The sequence below is a fragment of the Otolemur garnettii genome, unplaced genomic scaffold (assembly GCF_000181295.1).
Source record: "Otolemur garnettii isolate 467f Iridium unplaced genomic scaffold, OtoGar3 scaffold00029, whole genome shotgun sequence".
In the NCBI taxonomy this organism is placed as follows: Eukaryota; Metazoa; Chordata; class Mammalia; order Primates; family Galagidae; genus Otolemur; species Otolemur garnettii.
The window spans coordinates 1,187,238-1,210,961 of NW_003852424.1; the positions used below are offsets into that span (position 1 = coordinate 1,187,238).

At 47.5% G+C, this 23,724-nt stretch overlaps 1 protein-coding gene across 1 annotated transcript in view; it reads right to left on the bottom strand.

Annotated features, from left to right (window-relative positions):
* Positions 1–19,194: 19,194 nt before the first annotated feature.
* The window catches only part of LRRK1 (leucine rich repeat kinase 1), a 169,544-nt gene continuing 165,014 nt past the window's right edge, over positions 19,195–23,724 (bottom strand). The window contains exons 31-33 of the mRNA XM_003788630.3: positions 21,622–22,466; positions 21,132–21,233; positions 19,195–19,539 (exon numbers count right to left, since the gene is read on the bottom strand). Coding sequence (XP_003788678.1) covers positions 19,362–19,539; positions 21,132–21,233; positions 21,622–22,466 — 1,125 coding nt within the window. The 3' untranslated portion in view covers positions 19,195–19,361. The remainder of the gene's footprint in view (positions 19,540–21,131; positions 21,234–21,621; positions 22,467–23,724) is intronic.

Genomic DNA, 23,724 nt, shown 5'->3' on the forward strand with positions numbered 1-23,724 from the left:
AACAGAATGCAGGAGGCATTCTCAATTATCAATATATATGCACCCAACCAGAATGCACCTCAATTTATAAAAGATACTCTAACTGGCATGAGCAACTTGATCTCTCCCAGCTCCATCATAATTGGAGATGTTAACACTCCTTTGGCAGTGTTGGATAGATCCTCCAATAAGAAGCTTAGCAAAGAAATCTTAGATTTAAATTTAACTATTCAACTTCTGGATTTAACAGACATCTACAGAACATTTCATCCTAACAAAACTGAATACACATTTTTCTCATCAGTACATGGAAAAATACTCCAAAATTGATCACATCTTAGGTCACAAGTCTAACCTCAGCAAATTTAAAGGAATAGAAATTATTCCATGCATCTTCTCGGACAATCATGGAATAAAAGTCGAACTCAGTAACAACAGGAATTTGCAGACTCATACAAAAACATGGAAGCTAAATAACCTTATGCTGAATGATAGATGGGTCAGAGACGAGATCAAGAAGGAAATTACCAAATTTTTAGAACAAAATGATAATGAAAACACGAGTTATCAGAACCTCTGGGACACTGCAAAGGCAGTCTTAAGAGGGAAATTTATAGCATTGCAAGCCTTTCTCAAGAGAACGGAAAGAGAGGAAGTTGACAACTTAATGGGACATCTCAAGCAGCTGGAAAAGGAAGAACATTCCAATCCTAAATCCAGCAGAAGAAAAGAAATAACCAAAATTAGAGCAGAATTAAATGAGATTGAAAACAAAAGGATTATACAACAGATCAATAAATCAAAAAGTTGGTTTTTTTTTTAAAGTCAACAAAATTGACAAACCTTTGACCAACCTAACCAAGAAAAAAAGAGTAAAATCTCCAATCTCGTCAATCAGAAATGGTAAAGATGAAATAACAACAGACCCTTTAGCAATTCAAAAAATCCTTAATGAATATTACAAGAAACTCTATTCCCAGAAATATGACAATCTGAAGGAAAGTGACCAATACTTGGAAGCACTTCATCTCCCAAGACTTAGCGAGAATGAAGTGGAAATGTTGAATAGACCTATATCAAGCTCTGAAATAGCATCAACTATACAAAATCTCCCTAAAAAGAAAAGCCCAGGACCAGATGGCTTCATGTCACAATTCTACCAAACCTTTAAAGAGGAACTAGTACCTATATTACTCAACCTTTTCCAAAACATAGAAAAAGACGGAATACTACTCAACACATTCTATGAAGCAAACATCACCTTGATTCCCAAACCAGGAAAAGACCCAACAAAAAAAGAAAATTATAGATCAATATCACTAATGAATATTGATGCAAAAATATTCAACAAAATCCTAACCAACAGAATCCAGCAACGCATCAAACAAATCATACACCACGATCAAGTGGGTTTTATCCCAGGATCTCAGATGGTTCAACATACGTAAGTCTATAAACATAAGTCATCACATAAACAAATTAAAAAACAAAGACCATCTGATTCTTTCAATTGATGCAGAAAAAGCATTTGATAATGTCCAGCATCCCTTTACGATCAGAACACTTAAGAAAATTAGTATAGAAGGGACATTTCTTAAACTGATAGAGGCCATCTACAGCAAACCCACAGCCAATATTATATTGAATGGAGTCACGTTGAAATCATTTCCACTTAGATCAGGAACCAGGAAAGGTTGCCCATCGTCTCCATTGCTCTTTAACACTGTAATGGAAGTTTTAGCCATTGCAATCAGGGAAGAAAAAGTGATCAAGTGTATCCATATAGGGTCAGAAGAGATTAAACTTTCACTTTTCGCAGATGATATGATTGTATATCTGGAAGATACCAGAGATTCTACTACAAAACTCTTAGAAGTGATCAAGGAATATAGCAGCGTCTCAGGTTACAAAATCAACACTCATAAATCAGTAGCCTTTATATATACCAATAGCAGCCAAGCTGAAAAAATAGTCAAGGACTCTATTCCATTCACAGTAGTGTCAAAGAAGATGAAATATTTGGGAGCTTACCTAACAAAGGATGTGAAAGATCTCTATAAAAAGAACTATGAAACTCTAAGAAAAGAAATACCTGAAGATGTTAACAAATAGAAAAACATACCATGCTCATGGCTGGGAAGAATCAACATTGTTAAAATGTCCATACTACCCAAAGCAATATATAATTTTAATGCAATCTCTATTAAAGCCCCACTGTCATACTTTAAAGATCTCAAATAAATAATACTTCATTTTATATGGAAACAGAAAAAACCTCAAATAGCAAAGACATTACTCAGAAATAAAAACAAAGCAAGAGGAATTACATTACCAGATCTCAGACTATACTATAAAGCAGTAGTGATCAAAACAGCATGGTACTGGCACAAAAATAGAGAGGTAGATGTATGGAACAGAATAGAGAGCCAACAGATGAATCCAGCTGTTTACCATTATCTGATCTTTGACAAGCCAATTAAAAACATTGAGTAGGGAAAAGATTCCCTATTTAACAAATGGTGCTAGGCTAACTGGCTGGCGACCTGTAGAAGACTGAAACTAGACCCACACCTTTCACCATTAACTAAGATAGACTTTCACTGGATTAAAGATTTAAACTTAAGACATGAAACTATAAAAATACTAGAAGAAAGTGTAGGGAAAACTCTTGAAGAAATAGGCTTGGGTGAACATTTTATGAGGACCCCTCCGGCAATTGAAACAACATCAAAACTACACTTTTGGGACCTGATCAAACTAAAAAGCTTCTGCACAGCCAAGAACACAGTAAATAAAGTAGGTAGACAGTCCTCAGAATGGGAGAAGATATTTGCTGGTTATCCCTCCGACAAAGGTTTAATAACCAGAATCCACAGAGAACTCAAATGTATTAGCAAGAAAAGAACAAGTGATCCTATCTCAGGATGGGCAAGGGAGTTGAATAGAAATTTCTCTAAAGAAGACAGGCACATGGCCTACAGATATATGAAAAAATGCTCACCATCCCGAATCATCAGAGAAATGCAAATTAAAACTACTTTGAGATATCACCTAACTCCAGTAAGATTAGCCCATATCACAATATCCCAAAACCAGAGATGTTGGTGTGGATGTGGAGAAAAGGGAACACTTCTACACTGCTGGTGGGAATGCAAATTAATTTATTCCTTTTGGAGAGACATCTGGAGAACACTTAGAGAACTAAAAATAGACCTGCCATTTGATCCTGCAATTCCTTTATTAGGTATATATCCAGAAGACCAAAAATCGCATTACAAGATATTTGTATCAGAATGTTTATTGCAGCCCAATTCATAATTCCTAGGTCATGGAAGAAGTGCCCATCGACCCACGAATGGATCAATAAATTGTGGTATATGTACACTATGGAATGTTATGAAGCCCTAAAGAAAGATGGAGACTTTACCTCCTTCATGTTTACATAGATGGAATTGGAAAATGTTCTTCTTAGCAAAGTATCACAAGAATGGAAGAAAAAGTATCCAATGTACACAGCCCTATTTTGAAACTGATTTATAGCTTTCATAGGAATGTTATAACCTAATTATAGCTTTAGAATATGTGAAGAGGGGTGGGAGAGGGGAGGGGATGAGCGGAATGGGGGGAGGAAGGGACATTGGTGGGATCACCTCTATGGTTTATCCTACAAGGGTACAAGTGAATCTTTCTAAAAGCAGAGTATGAACATCTTAACTCAATAACTAAGAAAATGACATGAAGGCCACATTAACCAGTTTGATGAGAATATTTTAAAATGTGTGTGAAAACACCACACTGTACCCTGTGATTGCATTAATGTGCACAGCTATGATTTAATAAAAAAAAAATTTTGTATTTACAAATATTTTGTAAATAAAGGTACATTTAGCTACAATATCCCATTTTCCCTATGTATGGTGACTTTAGAGGCGACTTTTGGGATACCATGTATATGAATTATATTTCTTTTAAAACCTCCATTTCTTTATAATAACAACTCACTTCATTGAGGTGTTTTATTTGTTGAGTTTGATGCTTCTCTCATGGTGGATTTTCCTCAACTGTTGGAAGTGTCTTCGTTAAATACGACTCTTGGTACCTGCAATCTCTTGTTGGCATACTTATAAATGGTGTCTGTATTTGCCTCTAGAGATTGTGGGCGAGAGGCAGGGAAGTGCTGCCAGGTGAGGAGGGCTGGTGTGTGGTCTTCTGAATGTGGGCATTTAGCACTCTGCATCCTAAAAGAACTCCAAGCATCACTGTTCCCTGTATCTGCCCCTGTTAAACTTAAAGCACCCACCATTTCCAGAATTTTGGGCTATGGTTCCTCATTTACTCTGATCCCAACTGTTTCACAACTTCTGGCCCATTGAAAGCATCCATTACTGTGTAACGAATCACTTGAAAATTTAGTGGCTAAAAGAACCATTTTATTATTAACTCTTGTGGCCCTGGGAATTGACTAGGTTCAGCTAGGCAGGTCTTGTTCAGAAGATCTCATGGGGGTTGTAGTCAAATGGCAGCTGGGGCGATACTCATCTGGGGCATCAGATGGAATACTTACATATATCATCTCTGTGTGTCTTGGACTTCCTCCCAACTCAGAGGACCAGTTAGAAATGAAATCAACCTTTATGACACAGCTAGTCATCTGGCATCACTTCTGCTGTAGTCACAGATCCACCAAGTTTCCAGAAGACGAAGCAGAGGACCCCGCCTCAACTCTGGGTAGGAAGAGTGTCAGAGTCTCTTATAAGAAAAGCATATAGGATGGAAGATTTTATTGTAGCCATCTTGGAAAATACAATCTACTTCAACCCCCTTTCCCTCAGCACTGTCAGGAATTACTTTATTTTCTTAAACACCTTTTCTGCATTTTTTAGTATTTGGGGGTAGAAGCAGGAGGCCAAAGCTTGGACTCATCAGGCACCTTGAGATGATCTTACCTCATGACTTATTAATTTTTGTTTTTGTAGTGCCACTCTACCTGGTAGTTTATGCCATCTCGTCTTTTCTTTTTTTCTTTTTTCTTTTCTTTTTTTGAGATAGAGTCTTACTCTCTCTCTCACCCTTGGTAAAGTGCCAGGGCATCATCATAGCACACAGCAACCTCAAACGTCTGGGCTCTAGCAATTCCCTTGCCTCAGTCTCCCAAGTAGCTGGGACTATAGGTGCCTGCTACAGTGCCTAGCTAGTTTTTCTATTTTTAGTAGAGATGGTGTCTCGCTCTTGCTCAGGCTGGTCTTGAACTCCTGAGCTTAAGCAATCCACTCTCTTCAGCCTCCTAGGGTGCTATGATTATAGGCATGAGCCACTGCACCCAGACTCATCTCATCTTTTTTGAGTCCCCACCTGATGTGGCAGAGGCTGGCCTTGTGCAGCACAGACCAGAAGTGGGGTCCAGCTGTAGTGACAACTCATGGATATAGGGTCCAGCCACCAGCTCTGTCAGCCCTCTACTGTCTCCTTCTCCTCAGGTGCTGTGATCTCACAGTTGGGAGTGTTGTGAGGAACTCTCATGCACTGCATGGCAGCCCTGCCACTAGGGAGCTGAGGTAGAATTGCTGGAAGGAATGGCTCAGTCCACTTTGAATTCTCTTTCTCTTCTTAGACCCGAGCTTGGTTCCCATGCCTTGTCCTCAGTGAGTCCAGTAAGCAGCATGAACACAGCACAGAGCAGATGCTGACCGTATCTAAACTCTCCTCCCTGGGTCCTCCTACAGATTGATGCTGGTGAGCTGCCCCATTCTGCAGACCTGGAGGTGCCTGAGAGGAGGCACAAGCAAAGTAGGATTTGGAGGTTGCGATAGGGTGAGAGGAAAAGTAGGGTCTGAGGAGGGTACTATAGCCCTGTGAGGCTGACTTGAGGCTGGGAGGTAGCTACTTAGGCCTGGATCCTTTGGTGGGGCTCGGGAACTAAGAGATGATGGTGGGCCCTGCTCAGGCCAGCCCCAGTAAGATGCCTGGGACCTAAATGATGGACAAGACCTCTCTCCCCAGCCCTGTGCTGGGACGACTCCTCTTGAATATGAATTCACTCTCTTTTGAATCTGAGGAAGCTCAAATTCTGTCATAATGATCCACATTCCCCATCAAGAAGTCTGGAAGCCCATCACACATAGCTGAATTAGCACCTCTTTTTGCTCTGATGTGACAATTAATTGAACTTGTATGGCAACATGAAATCATGATGAACAACCTCCTTAATGCCAAAAATTTCCTAACTTTTCAGAGCAGAGAAAATACAGCAACTGTATTGGATCACAGGCAAAGAACTCAATCCTTTAACTTCCTTTCTACATGAAAGTTGTTGGCTGAAGGGAAAAGACAGACCTTGGCCTGGCAGCTTGGTCTCAGGCATGAACTAGACAGGGCTCTCTGGGGCAGGAGCCCTGCAGGGATGTTCTGGCATTTGCCTGGGTTTCTGTTTCAGTGCTGCTGACTTTGCCTGGATCTGCCTCTCCAGGCCGTCTGTAAGTTGCACCATGTCCTAGAGCAGCATTTTAAGGAGCTGATTTGGTTCAGGCTTTTTGAAAATCAAAACCAGACAAACATTCACCCCCATAAGGAACAAAAGCTTTTTCCCAGGCTCAGGAGTGCTGGGCCAGGTTGCCCCTGGCGATGACACATATTGGGTTGGCTGTTTCTCCGGGCCTTTGTTTCCCATATGCACAATGGAGATGGGAGAAGGTCAAGGTTGTTTCCTGCTCCATGTTCTGGGAAGCCAAACACACACCTTGAGCCATTCTCCTGCCCTTTAGTCCCTGGCTGGCATCCCCGCAGGAGAATAAAGGCATCTGCATTGTGGCTTCCTGGGGCCTCTTGCCTGGAAACAGATAGTCTGATGGTTAATGAAGATAGCTGCTGACCGCCTGTAGCTTTGGCTGTGGCTGACCATTTGGGACCCAGAAGCTGGGAATCTTGTTCACGTCACCCAGCCCCCTGACCAGACCCATCTCCACAGCCCCAGAGACCCGTCTGCTATCCCTTTTCCCTTTCCCCCTTCCTAGAAACTTCCATCCTTTGGTCCACTCCTGAGTAATCAGAGTAGAAATGGGAAGGAGTGTTTTCCCAGCAGCGCAATGCAGAGCCCAGGCCAGAAATATGCAGCAAAGGCAACATATGTTTCCAGTCCAAGTTGCTATGCCTCAGCTGCAGTAAATGTGGGTTTGGTCCTTGTGAGGGGCCAGTTGCTATAGTAACCCATGACTCTTGAGCCCCTGTTCACCCATTAGGCCCAGAAACACCAGCACAGACTGGCAAATCCATCCTTGGAGCTCAGACAGGGTGAATGGTCAGTGCTCAGCCTCCTTCTTCCTGAGGCCTGGGAAGAAGAGGCCAGCTCTGCCTGGCAGGGCCTGCCAATTCTAGTTCTCTGGGCCTGGGGGTTGCTTGTGGATAAGTGTAGTTAAGCTGCCTGGCAGGAGGCAGCTCCCACGGCCCCTGAGCCTGGGTCATTACTATCTCATTACTTGCTAGAAAAGACAGTTCTCCAAAGACCCAGGGCTTCTCAGTTCCCAGCAGCACCATGAAAGTAAAAAGAGCAAGATGTTTTGTTGACACAGTTTTCTGAACTTCCTTGGCCATCTGTTCCAGTTACTGTTGTTTTGTAGCAAAGCACCCCAGACTGAGTAGCATACAATAACTGTCTTTCTATAGTCACGGTTCTGTGGTTCTGGAAGTTGGGCAGAGCACAGCTGGGTGTCCTGACTCTGCCCCCATGATGTCTGAGACCTCAACTGCAAAGATTCCATGGCTAGAATCATCGGAAAATGTTTTCTCACATGTTTGCCCCACACAGGTGTTGGCTGGAACCTCAGCTGGGCACAGGGCCTCTGCATGTGGCTTGGACTTCCTCACAGCATGGCAGCCAGCTCATCATAGTCAGATTTCTTACCTGGCGGATCAGGGCTCTAGAAGTAAGGCCTGCTTCATTGCCTTTTTGGATGAAGCTTTGGAGGTCACACTGCATTATTTCTGCCATATCCTATTGGTTATAAGCCCCAGTGCTGCAAGGGGAGGTGACATGAACCTCACTTCTTGAAAGGAGGAATGACAGGGTGGGAGATACTATTGTGAGTGTCTTTGGAAAACATTCTGACACACCACCTTCTGGCTTTCCTTCTCATTCTGCCCCAGTCACAGTTTAGTTGCACAGACTGGCCATGTCTTTCCAGTGCCTTCTCTTCATAATAGCTGCTGGGAAAATCCCTCACTGGCCAATAATGAGCTGGGCCCCCATGGCATGGAGAAGACAAGCTCAGAGTTAACTGGCACCCAAAGGGTCACTCAGATTAATGGAAAGTCCCCTACTGTTTGAGTTTGACTTGCCTCCCTCACTTTTTTTGGCTGCTCATGTGGTTATGGGTCTTGTGTTTCTTGGCTTTCAATTTGCAGTTCTGGACTGAACGAAGCCAGGCAGAACCTCATCCTAGAGCCAAGCAGCTTGGGGCCCCAGGAGCTCCCCATGGCCCAGAGCTTCCTTTGCTGATGGTCTCCCCATTGTGGCTGCAGTTTAAGGGCCTTGGGACAGAACCATCCTCCATCCCCTGACCTAGTCCTGTAAGGGCAGGGTGTCTTTTGTAGAATACAGCTTCTCTGTGCCTGGCCATAAACATGAATTTCAGACATGCCTTTTGCTGCCTTCTTTGGTGGCTTAGAAGTTGTGAGGACTTTTGCTGAAAATAGTGCAAGGATTAGTAGGTCCCAGCTATGGGAGTTGTGGGGCCACTATAGTCCCAGGAGCTGCTTTTTATCAAAGAGATGCTCCCAGGAAAACTTTCTCTGAATTTTCAGACTCCCCTTCTACTCTTTCCTGTTTCCCATGTGCCACTGGTCCTCAGGCCAGGGTCCCACTCAGGCTTGTACCTGGTCATGAGGTCACATGCCAGCCGGATTAAAGCGTGTGTACATGAACACACCATATGCATATGTGTACACATGCACACATATAAGAACAGACTTTTCACAAGCCTATGTCATATGTAAAAAAGCCAAGTTACATTAAAAAAAAAATTCTATTACATAAGACCTGAAAGGTGTCAAGTAGAAAGTTCCAAGAAGAAAATCCAGCTCCTGCTGCCCAGCCCCGCAGGCCCTCAGGCACCCCAGGGCTCCTCTGAGCCTCTGCGGGCTGAGCACCTTGGGTGTCTGTATTTACGTAAGTCCACACTCAGTCACAAGGGTTCCTTCTTCCCCAGATGGGGTCATACTTGTGAATACTTGATAAAGTAAACTCATCAAGCCCACAGACTCTTCTCAGAGGCCCAGAAGCCCCAGTGGCAGCCATTTCTCAGCCAGTGTTCCCTGCCCAGGCTGGGCTGCTTGGAGTGGGGCAGCCCCCGGCCACAGGTGAGTGAACTGTTTCTGAGAGCCATTGTACGGGAGCAGAGGCTGTGGCCTGAAGGGGTTGGCAAATGCGACCCTCTCCCCTGGACTCCACAGAAGGAGAGTCCCTCTCCCCTGGACTCCCACTTATATTTTGCCAAGCCCCTAGCTGCTGGCTCTCATGCCTGGCCAAGTTCTCTTTCTGCTGTGAGAGAGGCAGGGCTTGCCATCATGGCCTGGGGTTAATGATAGCTGGGGAGGACTAGTTTTCAGGTAAGGGGTCACACTGAGGAGCATCACTTTTTCTGGGGTGACAGGAAGCCTCTGTACCCCAACCCTCATGCACCCTCCATTCAGGGTCCACCCACCCATCTCCCTGTAACACACAGGGCCTCCCAGCTCCAGCCTGGACCCTGATACAATCCTGTGGGGGTTGGAGGGGAGTACCATGGCTTTGCCCACAGACTTGAGCTGCTGCACCTTCTCTGTAGGGCCTTGTTGCCTAGGGAATGCCAGGTCCCTCAGTGCTGAGTTGTGTGATGGGGACAGCTGTGTGCCAGAGCTAAAGGGGAGAATGGCCCAGGCCTAGCCTCTGCTCCCTAACTTGAGCAGAAGTGGACAGAAAGACAGGTGCAGAGCTGTCCCCAACCATGCCAAGGTCAGGAAAGGTGGGGGTCATGGGGGCCTAAGGATAGGAAGGGCTCAGAGGCTCCCCATTTGCGTCTGGCATGCTGGGAGCATGCTGTCTATGTATGCACATACCCTTACAGCTTCCAGGCTTGTCACCCCTGTATTATTTTCCCATTTTGTCAATGAGGAAACAAAGATCTGAGAAGCTGAGAAGCTTGCCCTGGGTCTTGCAACTTGGCAGTTGGCAGAGGCAGGATTTGAGCCCGGGTCTGTTTTCCAAACCCCATCTTCATCACCACACTGAAGAACAGCCCGTTGGGGTGGGGCTCTGGCAACTCCTTTAGTTCTCAGTGCAACTGCGAGAGGGGAGTTTGAGGCAAAAGCCCTGAGCCTTTGGTTTTGGGGTTTCCAGAGCCCATCAGAGGCCCCGTCCCTGATACCCTACCTTGTGCTCATGGTTGGTGTTGGGCTCTTTTATCTTAAGATCCCACAGTCTCCTAAGAGTAGAATGTGAATGTTTTAAAGCAATAACTGAGAAAATGACATGAAGGCTGTGTTGACCAGTTGATGGAAGTATTTCAGATTGCATGTGAAAACCCCACACTGTACCCTAGAAGTGCATTAATGTACATAGTTACCGTTCAATAAAAAAAAAAAAAAAAAAAAAAAAAAAAGATCCCACAGTCTCCATTATGATGGTGACTGGCAGTTTGTTGAGCACCCAGGAGACCAGGGGGTGAGGGGACAGAGGTCCCAAGAGAGAGGGTCACCTGGCCAGGAGGTCCTAGAGGGAGACAGAGGACCCAGCTTCCTTATCCTCACCCTACCTGTCCCTACTTCAATGTGGCTCTGTCCTCTCAATTATGCCCTCTGAAAATAAAAGGAAATGAACAGGGAAACCAAAAGTGGGAAGCTAGGCTGGGGTGGGTGCACAAATGGCTAGAAGAGACCAGCCCTGGTTCTTGAGGTGGCCTGGGCCCCATGCAGACCCCAGCATCCCCTCTTTTCCAGCAAGCTGGGCTCTAGCCACTATGTGATCTGTAGGCGTCACTGAGGAGCAGAAGCCTTGTACTGAGGGCAACACATTGCTAGTGTACTTTAAAACAAAGTTAAACCATTTGTATAAAGACAAGGCAGACAAAACCTTCATCACTTTCACTTCTCCAGCTATACTTGACTTGAGGCTCAGTCACCTGATGCAGCCAGTCCAGAGGTGGAAGTGTTGTCTTGTTTCTTCTGTCTCGTGGTCTGTTGAAGCTGTGCCCAACCAACCCCTCCCCCTCCCCGCCTCCCACCACAGACCTTGCTGTGCTCAGAGGGCAGGGCTGATGTGGCTGCCCTACTGAGAGAAGCATTACCTGGTCCTGCATAGCACACAGCACATTTCAGAGGCCAGGCGAGGGAGGAAGTGAAGGGGTTGGCTCCTGGCTCTGGTACAGCACTATCTAGGGTTGTCATAGTGTCTGGTGTATCCTTGGAGGATAAGGGCCAGAGATGTTCTCCAGAGCACACAGAAAAGCCCCTCCCAGAGATCCTATTCCTGTCCCTCCCACCATCTCCACGTGCGTGCCTGTGACCAGGACTGTGCAGTTCCTGGATGACACCAGAGAGGGGCCAAACTAGTGCCCAGGAGGAATGGACTCAGGATCCAAAATGGCAGTTCTGATAGGATCAGTAGAAACAGGGTTATGTGCTGGCTGGGAGCTGGGTGATGGCACATGCTCACCTGTCCAGGTCTCTGTTTTGCTGAGAATATGATGGAGCATGTGAGCTGGGTGTGCACAGGTGCTTGAGGGCTGTGGGGAGATAAAGGTGATGCCCCCCAGAACTAAGGAAACACACTACTGATGCCTGGGATTTAAATGAGGGCAGACGTTCAATGCCCTTGTCGAGTGTCCCACTGTGCAAAGCCCTTGATGCAAGTCCTCTGTTGAATCCTCCCATTTATAGATGAGGCAGAGAAAGATCTAAGAGCTACAAAGTTTGAGGCTATACAGAGCCCATGCTTGGAGTAGAGCAGCTGAGAGGCCTCAGTGCGGGCCTTCTGCTCACTGATCAGAAAGAGTGTCTGTTAGCAAGGGATGCAGAGAGAAGATGATGATAGAATTCTGGTGGGGCAGGACCAACTGTGTCTAGAGACAGGGTCTCTGACACAGGCTGAGAGCACCCTGGTTCACTTGGCAAAGCCCCAGCTCCTGGGAGAGGCCTGAAGCAGGCTGGGCTATCCCAGGTCCAAAAGAGCTGTAGGGTCACACATCTGGGCCCAGCAGCAAGGAGCATTGGAGCACATGGGTGTCAAGGGGTATTTTGATGGCAGCCACAATCCAGGCAGCAGAACCAGCAGAATGAATAAAGCCATCAGAATTCACAAAGTGCCTCTAGGGAGTGGTCAGATGTATGGAGGCCTGTGTGGGAGAGAAAGGGGGCTATGAGTCTGGGTCCTGCTCCTTAGCCCTTTGGAAGGTGGTGGGTGTCACTGGGGGTAATCTAACTTTTTTTTTAATTGTGGCTATAATTTATGTACATTTTAATAACTGTTCTCTTTTTTAGTATCATTGCAACTTTTTACACCTAGTATTATTTCATTTTTTTTTTTCTTTTTTTCCTGAGACAGTCTTATCTCTGTTTCCAGGGCTGGAGTACAGGGGCCTCACCACAGGTCACAGCAACCTCAAACTCTTGGGTTTATAAGTGATCCTCCTGCCTCAGCCTCCCAAGTAGCTGGGACTACAGGCACTTGCCACAACACCAGGCTAATTTTTCTATTTTTAGTTGAGATGGGGTCTTGCTCTTGCTCAGACTGGTCTTGAACTCCTGACCTCAAGGTGATCCTCCCAACTTGGCCTTCTAGAGTGCTGGGATTATTGGCTTGAGCCACCATGCCTGGCCTACATTTAGTATTATTTCAACTAACCAGTTAACAAATCACAGCAGTTTGGTCAGAGTGAGCTCCTTTAAGGCTGCTCTTTTGTCCCTGAACATGCCCCAGGAATCCCTGAGTAAGCAGACTGTCCTGCACTTATTCTAAATCATGTGTGTATGTTGTATGTATGTGTATGTGTATATCTGTATATATATCTATATATGTGTACATGTGTACACACATTATTTGTGTGAATATGAATGTCCTGTGTATATGTACATATATGTACATGTATGAATATGAATGTCCTATGTATATGTCTGTGTGGTGTATTTGCATACGTGTGCATGGTTTGTGGTGTGTATATGAGAACACAAGGGAAATATGCAAGAAAGTGCTAATACCTGGGTTACTTTTCATGACGGAGCTGGAAAATATTTTTGATGCTGTTTGATGTATAGTATTTTCCATTTCCTTTCTATGTAATCCTGTGACTAGAAAAGCCCAGCCTGGCCATCTGACGTTCTCCCTGGAGGCAGTCACTGCTCCCATTTTTTGGTCTCCTATAGCAAAAGGTTATGAATTCATGTGAATGTTGCCAACTTCATGTGTTAGGTTGCTGTCCCTTGGTCATGCCCACCTTTCTTTTAGGATAAGGTCTTTTGCCCATTAAGATCTCTCATTTCTGTCCTTTGCTATGAGGAGCTCCAGCCTGGAGAGGAGAGCTGGGGCTGTGATACTACCTGCCAGCTCTGTGTTACCTGGTGCCAGAGATATGAGCATGCTGGGTGGTGCTGGGTGAGGGCTGGCAGGGTGTAGAGGCCACAGATGGGTCAGGACAGGGTCAGGGTTCGATAACTAGCCCCCACATCCCCAGGCCTTGATGACAGCCCTGGGATTGGCAGACAGCGCTGATGGAAAAATAGAAATTTATTTTATTTTATTTGCATGCTGATTATTGTTCCTATTTCATTCTTCAAAACATGTATTCCAAAGTGGGACTTCTAAACATTCCTGTACTCATCAATCAGCTTTCATTAATTTGTTTACATGCTGCACCTTACGTTAGTAAAAGTCTTCCTGCTGCTTCATAAAAAAGAGAGATTAATTGTGAGCACTGGGATATTTCACAGCAATGAGACTGCTGGTGCTTCCCCCCAGTGCTTCTGGGGGGAAGAGGGCCAGGGAGTCTGTCCTGGCCTTGTTTGGGGTCTGGGGCCAGGGCTGCCACATATAAGGTCTCTCTCTCTTTGCCAATTCTGATGGGGCAGGAACTACCATTGCTGTTTTCCAGAGGAGACACCAGGGTCTGGAGCTGGGGAAGCTTGCCCAGGGTGCAGGGTTTAAATTCACAGGACATCAAAGCCACCATACCTTAGGTTTCAGCTTTTTGGTGACAAGGCTAAAATCCTAGCCCCTCTTTGTAGCTGTGATAGGACTATAGAGCATGTCAAACCTGACTCACACCATGCAGAGGGAAGGGCTGGCCACATCGGGTCATGCAACATGCCAATCCATCATTCTAGGGTACCCCTGTCCGAGATCAAGCAGGAGTTTTTAAGGCCAGCTTACTTGCTAGCTCTAAGTGCTCTTTTTGGGCTAACAGAAAACGTATCTCAACATTAGTAATAGACGTTACAAATTGGTTGCTAGTAATAGAGAGATGGAAAATACCAGCTTAAACCAAAACCACTTTGGTTCATTTTCCACAAGGTCTCTAAAAACCAGGGACAGCTGCCACCTTCACTATCTTAGGGTCCCTTTGGCACCCCCCCTCCACAGGGAAGAGGGTAGCACGGGGCTTGAATTGGCCTAGCCCCTTGAATGGTGCTTCCCTAAAACCCCACTTGTTCATGTCACCCCTAACTGGAACTTAGTCCCAGGGCCACCCCTACTTGCAAGTGTGGCTGGGAAATGATGCACCAACAAAATAACAAAATCAGGGTCTGTTACTGAGTAGAAGGGGTGCAACTAGCAGTTTCTAACACAGTTATTGTCAAAGTGTTATTAGAACCACTGTGTCCTCCATTTCTGCCCTGTCTGGCTTGGGTGGGATATTGGCAGGGTTCAAGGCCCCGCGATGTTAGAAGGTGTAGCTCCTGCCAGCACAGACCGCTCACCTCCAGGTGTATTTCAGGTTCTCCCCAGCCTTGGGGGAGGGTTTCTAGGTCACCAGATCTCTTCTGGGTTCCCGACATTCTCCCTGTATGAGGAGCCACATGGATGACAGCCTGTTCTCCAGCTCTGGTCTCCCCAACTCCCAGCAGTGTCACTGCAGAGACCCTGCACATTTGAGCAATCTATGGCCCTGAAATGTGGTGGGCCAGCAAGCAACCATTCATCAGAAAGGCTCCTGCTTTCCCAGGTTCAGGGTAGTGGATGAGAGGAGACCCAGGGGCCACTGCTAGGGAGGGGCAAGTAATCCACTTGCCTTGGCTTTCCAGAGTGTTAGGCTGCACCTGGCCAGTCTTAACAGGGCCTTGACCCTGTCCCCTGGTTGTATGCCCTTCCCATTCCAGGACAAGGGTGGACCATGGTCAGAACCAATTAACCTTGGCCAACCAACCCCAGATGCTTACACCTGCCCTTCTGTGCACATCCCCCTCACCTGTGCCTACATCCAAAGACAACCTGGATGGCTCCAGTTCAGGCATGACCACAGAGTCTGATGGACACGACAGGACTGTTGGGGATAAGGGATGACAAAGGCCAAGAGGCACGTGCAGGGTCCTGGGAGAAGTCTATCACAGCTGGGGTGACCTCTATAAAGAGGTGTGCATATAATTCTGAGTGCAAAGAAGATGGTACAGTAAACTTCCCATTATCCAGAAGTCAGGTGTCCTGCACACAACCTGTCCAAAAAGAAAACTCCAGAGTTTATATTTGGCTGCCTTGGGAATCAGTGAAGTGATGTTTCGTGTGTACCCCCACAGCTCTGGTGTGTTCTCCGAAGCAGTGTTCAGTGTTAATGTGTGTTAACTTGAAGTGAAAAAATACGGTTATGAAGTTCACAAGTGTATTGACTGCCATTTAACTAAAATTGTACTAAAATGTTCTGAACTAAAATGTGCACTGCATTTACAAAGCTGTTTTATAATACAGTAAAACTGTGTTATACTTAAATAAGTTTGTCTTTGTCATAATTTGCTTTTATTTTTTTTTGAGACAGAGTCTTACTTTGTGGCTCTTGGGAGAGTGCTGTGGTATCATACACAGCGCTTGAGTGCTGGGGCTCAGGTGATCCTTTTGCCTCAGCCTCCCAAGTAGCTAGGACTACAGGTACACACATCCATGTATGGCTAGTTTTTCTGTTTTTAGTAGAGACGGGTTCTTGTTCTTGCTCAGCCTGGTCTTGAACTCTTGAGCTCAAGCAATCCACCTGTCTTGGCTTTCCAGAGTGTTAGGATTACAGGTGTGAGCCACTCCCAGTCTTAATTTGATCTTACTTAGTATATTTCAATATTAATATCAAATCAATACAGTGTATGGGATGGCACAGTGTGGGGTATTTAGCATAGTTAGGCTTATTTTTAACACTAACTCTCAAGCAACCAAAAACTACATTTATCTGTAATCTACCAAGCCTATGGATGCCAGATAACCTGGAGATTACTGTGTATAAAGTAAAAATTTTAAAAGGGCCTACTCCTATAGGCCAGCCCTCAAATCTCTTCCCCACAGGCAGTCAATTTTTACCAACTATTGGGGTGTCCTCTGGGGTATTTCCCATGAGCACAAATGCATAGCTCTACAATGTTTTTTACGCAAATGGTAACTCAATATACACCGCACTGAAAGTTGCTTAAAAAAACCTATACAATACATTTATTATCTGGGAGAACATTTCAGACCAGCACAGTTTGACTCAGCAGTCTTTTGAAAGGCTGCCGAGTATCAAGTTCTTGCATGTACAGGAATTTTATAACTTCCCTCCTGATAGGTGTTTGGGTTTCTTCCTGTTTGGGGCCAGGATAAGAGGTGTGACAATGAACAACTGTGTTCTGTATCTTTGGGCACTTTCACAAATATTTCAGGACTGAATACTTAAAGTGGAACTGCAAGGTCAAAGGGCATGTGCATTTGAAATTTGGGTAGATGCGGCCAAAAGGGCCTCTAAGGAATGGCCTCGATGGAAACTACCTCCTCTGTAGTCTCCCCTTCCACTCAGCAGCAAAGTGATTTCTAAAGACAATTAGATCATCTTATACTCCTGCTTGAAACTGGTAGGTGCTTCAGTGGAGACTCACATTTGTAATTCTGTGCTAAGCCAGCCCCAGCCATGCCAGTCTCTTTGACACAGCATCTTGGTCCCACCACAGGGTCTTTGCACATGCAGGCCCTTACACCTACTGCCAAATCCCTCCCTCTTAGGCTTAGTCTCAAATGGCACCTCCTCATTCAGGACTGCTCCGGCCCCAATTAGATGTAGTCGGCAGCCTTCTAGGCCATTAACTACCAATTCCCTAAGTTTGGCAGCTCTGTTTTCTCATCTGTTTCTGGGCCATTGTCACTTCTTCCCACTAGAATGAGCTCCTAAAGCAGAACTTGGTCTGTTTGACACTGTGTCTGGCTGACAGTGCCTGACACTTAATAGTTGTTCAAGAAATCACTGCTGCCCATTCAATCTTTGTCAACTTGAGGGTAGTAAGTAGCATTTTATTGTTGTCATTGTGACTGTGTCCTTGCTGTTGGGTCAGGCCCAGCCCTGAGGCTGATGGCCTGGGTTTCTTTATAATATAGTTGCCCTCACACTCTTTACCTGCTTCCGGTCAGGTTTTCGCTTCCTTATTGAAGGATACAAGCTCTTTGCACATAAGATCTGTGAGCTATTTGCCTCTTGTTTGTGTTGCCGATATTCTTTCCTAGTTGATTGTTCAGCTTTGGACTTTGAGGTAATTTTTCATGTAAGTTTCTAATTTTCAGGTAGGCAAATTCTTTAAACCATCTCCTTGCGATTTCTAACTGTGTGAAGAGACTCCCTCACTGGGGTTGGGATTTTCCCATAGGTGATGCAGAGTACAGGCTCAGGACAGGGGGCAGACATAACCTGGTTTGCATTTGGGGGCACAGCTGTGCAGTGGTGGGGCACTGGGATTAGGGGAGACAACAATGACCCCCAAATTGCTGCTGTGGGACCAGGGTGGGAGAATGGCAGGGAAGTGGGCTGGCAAAAGGCAGTGAGGGGTCTGTGACTGACAGAGTGGCTTTCTCCACCCCCTCGGCTGGGAGGGTAGCCCACATGCTGGCACAATGGGCTTGGGAGGGACAGAGCCTGTCTGTTGTCACTGGCATTTATCAGAGACTATGGCTTCATCCTTGAAAGAGACTGTTTATTTTCAGATAAAAAGAATCACATCTGCCAGTATACCCAGCAAATATTAAGTTTGATCTTTATAATTTAATTTTAGAAAAGGGTCAATGAACTTGAGCCAGAGTATGATTTGTCATTGAAATTTCCATTCTGAGTTAAGCAGCCTCAAATGCTAATTCTTGGCAAAGATGTAGATATGCGTGCTGTGTGTGCATGTGTGTATGCCCGTATGTGCAATAACTTATAAAATGCTTGCTGTTGTACCCATAAATCCTCTGTCAACAACTTCCCTTTTTGTACCATGCTGTACATATCTGAGGTGAGTGTTTAGCAAATACATAATTTGGTATAAGCCCCATATGATGTCATTTCACAACCAGAGGCCTAACCAGTGAGATATTACTTAATTTGTTAAAGTGATAAACAAGATTATTATGTGCAAACAAACAGGGCTTGTGCTCCAGCTGTGTCCAAATTTATTTTACAAAGCCATAAACACAAGGCCCTTTCTCCAACCCCAATGATTGGGTTTCTCCTTCCTTTTGTCAGCAGGAGAAGAATGTGGAGGCTGAGCCAGTGCCATTGCTGTATGCCTCTGGCCTTTCTGGCTGCAGCACTTAAAGGAACTCATTCATTCTTTGCACTGGGCAATGCTCCTCACCCAAGGTCCTTCTGGGGGTTTCTCACACAGAGACTTTCCAGAGCAGGGAGACATCTGATCTTGGCTTGCCCGAGCAGGGCACTGCCCTGGGGACTCAGGAGCTTGTGAAATGTGCTGAGAGTCTGGGGTTCTGGGGTGGGGGGACAGGGGTCATAGCCCTCCTCCTGCCCTGCCCCGAACTGCTTCCCAACTGAGATCCTCTAGTGTAATTCCATCTGAGACCTGGGCAGGAAAATGGGCAGGCTCTTTATGGCAGGAAGGCCCAGCCCTCCTTTGTGCGGCCCAGCCCTCCTTTGTGCAACCCAGCCCAGAATGGGATCCCTCCACCCCTGCTCCTGGGAGCTGATGGAGGCAGGAGGGGGACCCTCCCCACCAGATCCCACCCTCTTCCCTGGGCTATAAAACTTGCCCTGGGGCAGGAGGTGGTACTCTGATCATTCTGCCCCGGAATAGAGAACCCTAGGCTGGTGGCTTCTCAGCAGCAAGGAGCACAGGGGAGAGCTGTGTCCGTCTTCAGGGTTCTCAGAGGACTGCAGGCTGCTAGCACAGAGGTCTCTGGCCAGCAACTTGAGAGAGTCATTCCACAGGAATTACCTTCTCTTGCGCGTGCAAGCCTCTAGCCGGCCCAGCTCTTCATAGGACTGGTAAAAAATGTCAAACTCCCTGGCGCCCCAGCCCCTCCAGACAGCGAGGCACCACTCTGTGTTTTCATTTTCAAAGCCACACACAACAGTGTCCTTTGCCACCACAGCAGCATCTACCAGCACCCTGCAGAGAGAAGGGGTCTTAGAAAACTCACAGGGGTCCCTACCTGGGATGGGCTGGGACCCTCACTCTGTAGGAGGACCCTCACTCTGGGGAGAGCAGAGCTGGCTAAGGGAGCGGGTGTGTGTACCCCAGCCCCTCCAGATGTGCTGGGAGGCGCTGCTTCTCTCTGTAGTCCGTGGGCTTAGGCTTTGTAGAGTCCAAAGAAGGGTCGAGGGCATCAATTTATGTTCATGAGCACAGTCTCTAAGTGTCTGACTCCCTGGGAGGCCACCAGTACAACTGGAGCAAGGATCCTTGCATCAGACTCCAAGTGTCCAGAAAACACCATGGACTCTAGTTCCTGCTTGTTAATGGAGTGATGGAGTTTAAGCTTTAACTTACTTCCCTCGCCACTAAGCTCAGGGTTTGATTCTTCTCCTATTCTGTTTCCATGTGCTTAGGAAACACAGGGTTATATGTTGGGCAGAAAATGAGCTGCCCCAAAGTCATAACTGAATACATGTTTTTGAGACTGTGACTGCTTTGCAGGATCAGTGGGAGCACCACCAGTGTCCTTTGGGGCCACATTGGACAGGTCACTGTGGCCTCCCTGCCCTGCTGTTGCCACCTCCAAGCATGTCCTGTCCGCATTTCCTTCTGTGCCCAGTACATATGCCCTGTGTGACACTGAGGCTGCTCTGCAAACTGGGATGTTCAGATGCCTCTGACTTCCTTGTGGCCTTGTCAGGGCTTTCATTCAGCTGGCCACTTGAACCTCTTTGTCCTTAGAGTGAGAAAGAGACAAAACTAGGCTTTTAGGGATGAATAAAAAAAAAAAAAAAAAACACCAGGTAAAAAAATTAAAAGACACTAATGGCAGGTATGCCAAGGTCACCAACAGACCTACTACAGACCCACTTGCTCCAGTGGCTTGACTTTGCAAGGTGGGAACTCCAGCTCAAGGCTGCTGTCTATACTTGACTGGCTCATGAACAAACCTAGATCTTATTTCTAGAACCACTTGTAGGGGAAGGGTCACTGTCCCAGGACTCACTGGGAAGGTCAGTGCAGGGGGCAAGGTAGTGGAACTGTCCGATGTTCCCTGGTCATTGTCCTGCTCTGAGGGAACAGGCCAATGGAGTTTTCCCACCTCTTATACTCTAGATAAGAGAAAAACCCACTTGCCCTCTGATGGGTGATAACTCCTGTGGAGAAATGGTTCTAGTGTGAAGTGGTAGCGCTGCACACACACATGGGCACGTGGGGAACCTTGGCAGGGTTCTCCTGCCTGGCAGGAAGTCACCTGGATGGCTCAATCCCCGTTTGGCCTGCAGCTGAACTCTGGCCCTGGAGACAAAACCCAGGTGGGGCACCTGATCTATGGATGATTGGGAGTCCTAAAAACAGGAAGCCATGGACAGTGCTAACCCCATGACAGAGCTGCTGGTGGGACTCCAACTGGTTCCTGCTTTGCCTGTGGCCACATTGGTGGAAGCCACTGTTTATCTGTGAGGACAGAAGGGCAGCAAAGCCATTGTGCAGGATTCTGCAGTGGGGCCTGAGGTTCCCATGCTGCGCCACCGGAGCCCCCAAAAGTTGCTTCTCAATCTTACCCATGTGGGGTCAGCTCTCGGGCCTTTAAGATGGCGATGACTCGGCCCCGCTGGACTCCCCCATCCTTCTCCAGACCAATGACGATAATGTCTCCACCACGCCTAAGAAACCAAGACCAGGAAGGGGATTTTTTTGTCTGTGGCTGGGCCCTCAGGCGGGAAATGGCACAGAAAAGCACATAGGTGGGTAACAGAAGTGAGTTTCTGCCTGACGATTAAGTTACAGAGAGGGTACGGGAACTGAATCCCAGTGGACTGTGGCTTTCATTCTGTGCTTCCTTGAGCTCCCTGGCCAGCTGATGAGCTTTAGTGCTAGCATTCTTGATTCACCGTGTACTCTCAGGTGGTGGGGACAAAAACCCCTTGGAGGACCCACTCCCCTTGGACGGCAATGTCACCTTTCAGGAAGCCACAGGGCTCCCCTTGCCCTACCCCCATAGCAAAAGCAGTGGGCATGGCCCCCATGCCATCCCCACCTCAGGAAACTTACCTGGGGACCCAAATGAGGTCCCTCACAGCGAGGACCTTAACAGCCTGCAGGTGCTGGCTGAATGTCTCCCCATCTATGGGACTCAGGTCATGCTCAGACCTGTCGGAGGTGGCGCTGGGCTCGTGCAGCCTGTCTGAGTCCTCACAGTCCGTGGAGAAAGGCACACTGGAAGAGCTGGCTGGGGAGCTGGGAAGGCTGGAGGGGGACCTGGCAGCCCGGCAGGGAGGGGACGAGGAGTAGGAAGACATGGAGCAGTAGTCAGTCAGCGAGTCCTGGTGGGTGAGGATCTGCGTGCCCAGCTCCCCACTGAACATGATGCTCACGTCCATGATGGGCTCCCCTTCCTTCATACAGGCCTCATGGCTGCTTGGGGCTTCCATGGCCAAGGGCCCCACGGGAAATGTGTCCCTGAGGGGGCTGGGGTCCCCACAGAAGTACCGAGCACACAGCTGGTAGGTGGCTGAGTGGTACATCACCAAGGAGTTAGCCTTGTCGTCCAGGCACCAGACCACTTCTTCCCCCTTGCCGTCGGAGCCGCACACGACTGACACGACCACTGAGGGGGCCGAGTAGGGCTCCAGCCTCCTGGTGATGTCCAGGGCTGCACAGTCAATGACAAGGAGGCCTGGCCCGTTGCTGTACCAGACCTCGGACCCGCTGTTGACCACCTCCATGGCCTTCACGGGGTAGGGATTCTGCCGCACGTCTTCATCGGAGATGCCAAACTTGGACCTGTTGGCTGTATGCGAGCACAAATAGGAGCAGCTATCGGTCGGGGAGCCCCGTGCCACAGGGAATACGGCCACCAGCCCATCAGCTAGGCCTGCCAACACCAGGTAGGAATTCTGTGAAGCAGACAGGAATGCGTCACGCCCTTTGGGCTCAGACATTCAGGAGAGATGCAGAGTGGGAACCAGACTCCTCTCTGCACCTACCAGGAGGCACACACTTTCCACACACCTGCACTGGAGGAGCAGCGCTCTTCCAAAGGCCTGGGCTGCCAGTAGGAGCTTCTGGGCCCGCTCCCAGAGAGGCCCAGCTGAGCCACAGCCACCCTGCCCATGGTGAGGAAAGGAACACACTACCAAGAGGCTTGAACTGTGGCTCCAGCACGGTGCCTGGACCACACAGCCTCACCTCCACTTGTGCTGGCTTCATGCAGCTGGAGCAGCCAGAAGCTTCCTTCTCCTCCAGGCCGCCCACCAAGGACATGGTGCCCTTGCCTGTGAACACTGCTTGTTAATGTGATGGCAGTTGTGGGCATTGTGAGCATCTGTGCACAGCCTCCTGAATGCACCCTCACTAGGGGAGAGCTCCAGGGGGAGCAGGGCTGGCCTTGTGCCTGCCACTGTCCCCTCTGTGCTGGCCTGGCACAAGAAAGGTCCCTGTGATTCCACATGGACAATATGTTTACTGGAAGAAATTCCAACTTAACCCTCCTGTGGAGGCATGTCTCTGCCCACTGAGCCCATGCTCCTAGCTTACATTGAGTCTGAAATGCCTGTGGTGCAGCTGATAGTGGTGGGGTCCTCAGGGTGCCCCCCACCCCTGCAATAAGGCATGAAATCTTCTATAGCCACCTGAGATCACTGGGCAGAGACCAAAGTTGTAAGGATGATGCTAAAAGCTGCCCCTGCAGACCTCTCCAGAGCACCTCCCAGGGCAGAGTGGGGAACAGGGTGCAGCTTTATAGCCCCACCCCATGTTGGGCATAAGAATCTGCAGAACAGGACAGTGCAGAGAGCCAAGACATGTGTGGCAGGGTGCACACTGGGAAGCCTCCTTGGGAGGAGCTGGGGGAGCTAGGGGCTTGGCTGTCCAAGGTCATGCAAAGTCATGCAGTGCAGCCTGCAAGCAGCTCAAAAAACCCAGGACAACATTCCCTAAGCAAGTTTATCATACCCCATCTTCAGGATTTTAAGGAAAGAATGCAGCCAAGGTAAACAGGCTTGAAGTCTCTAGCTCAAGTCCCAGCTCTAGCTGGCTAGGGTAGTGAGCACTATGCCCCAGCTGGGTGTGAAAGCCCCAGCATGTGCAAAAATGTAAGGCTGCCCTGCACGGCCCTCTGAGGGGCAGGTATCCTGCACAGGAGGCTTTGCACAG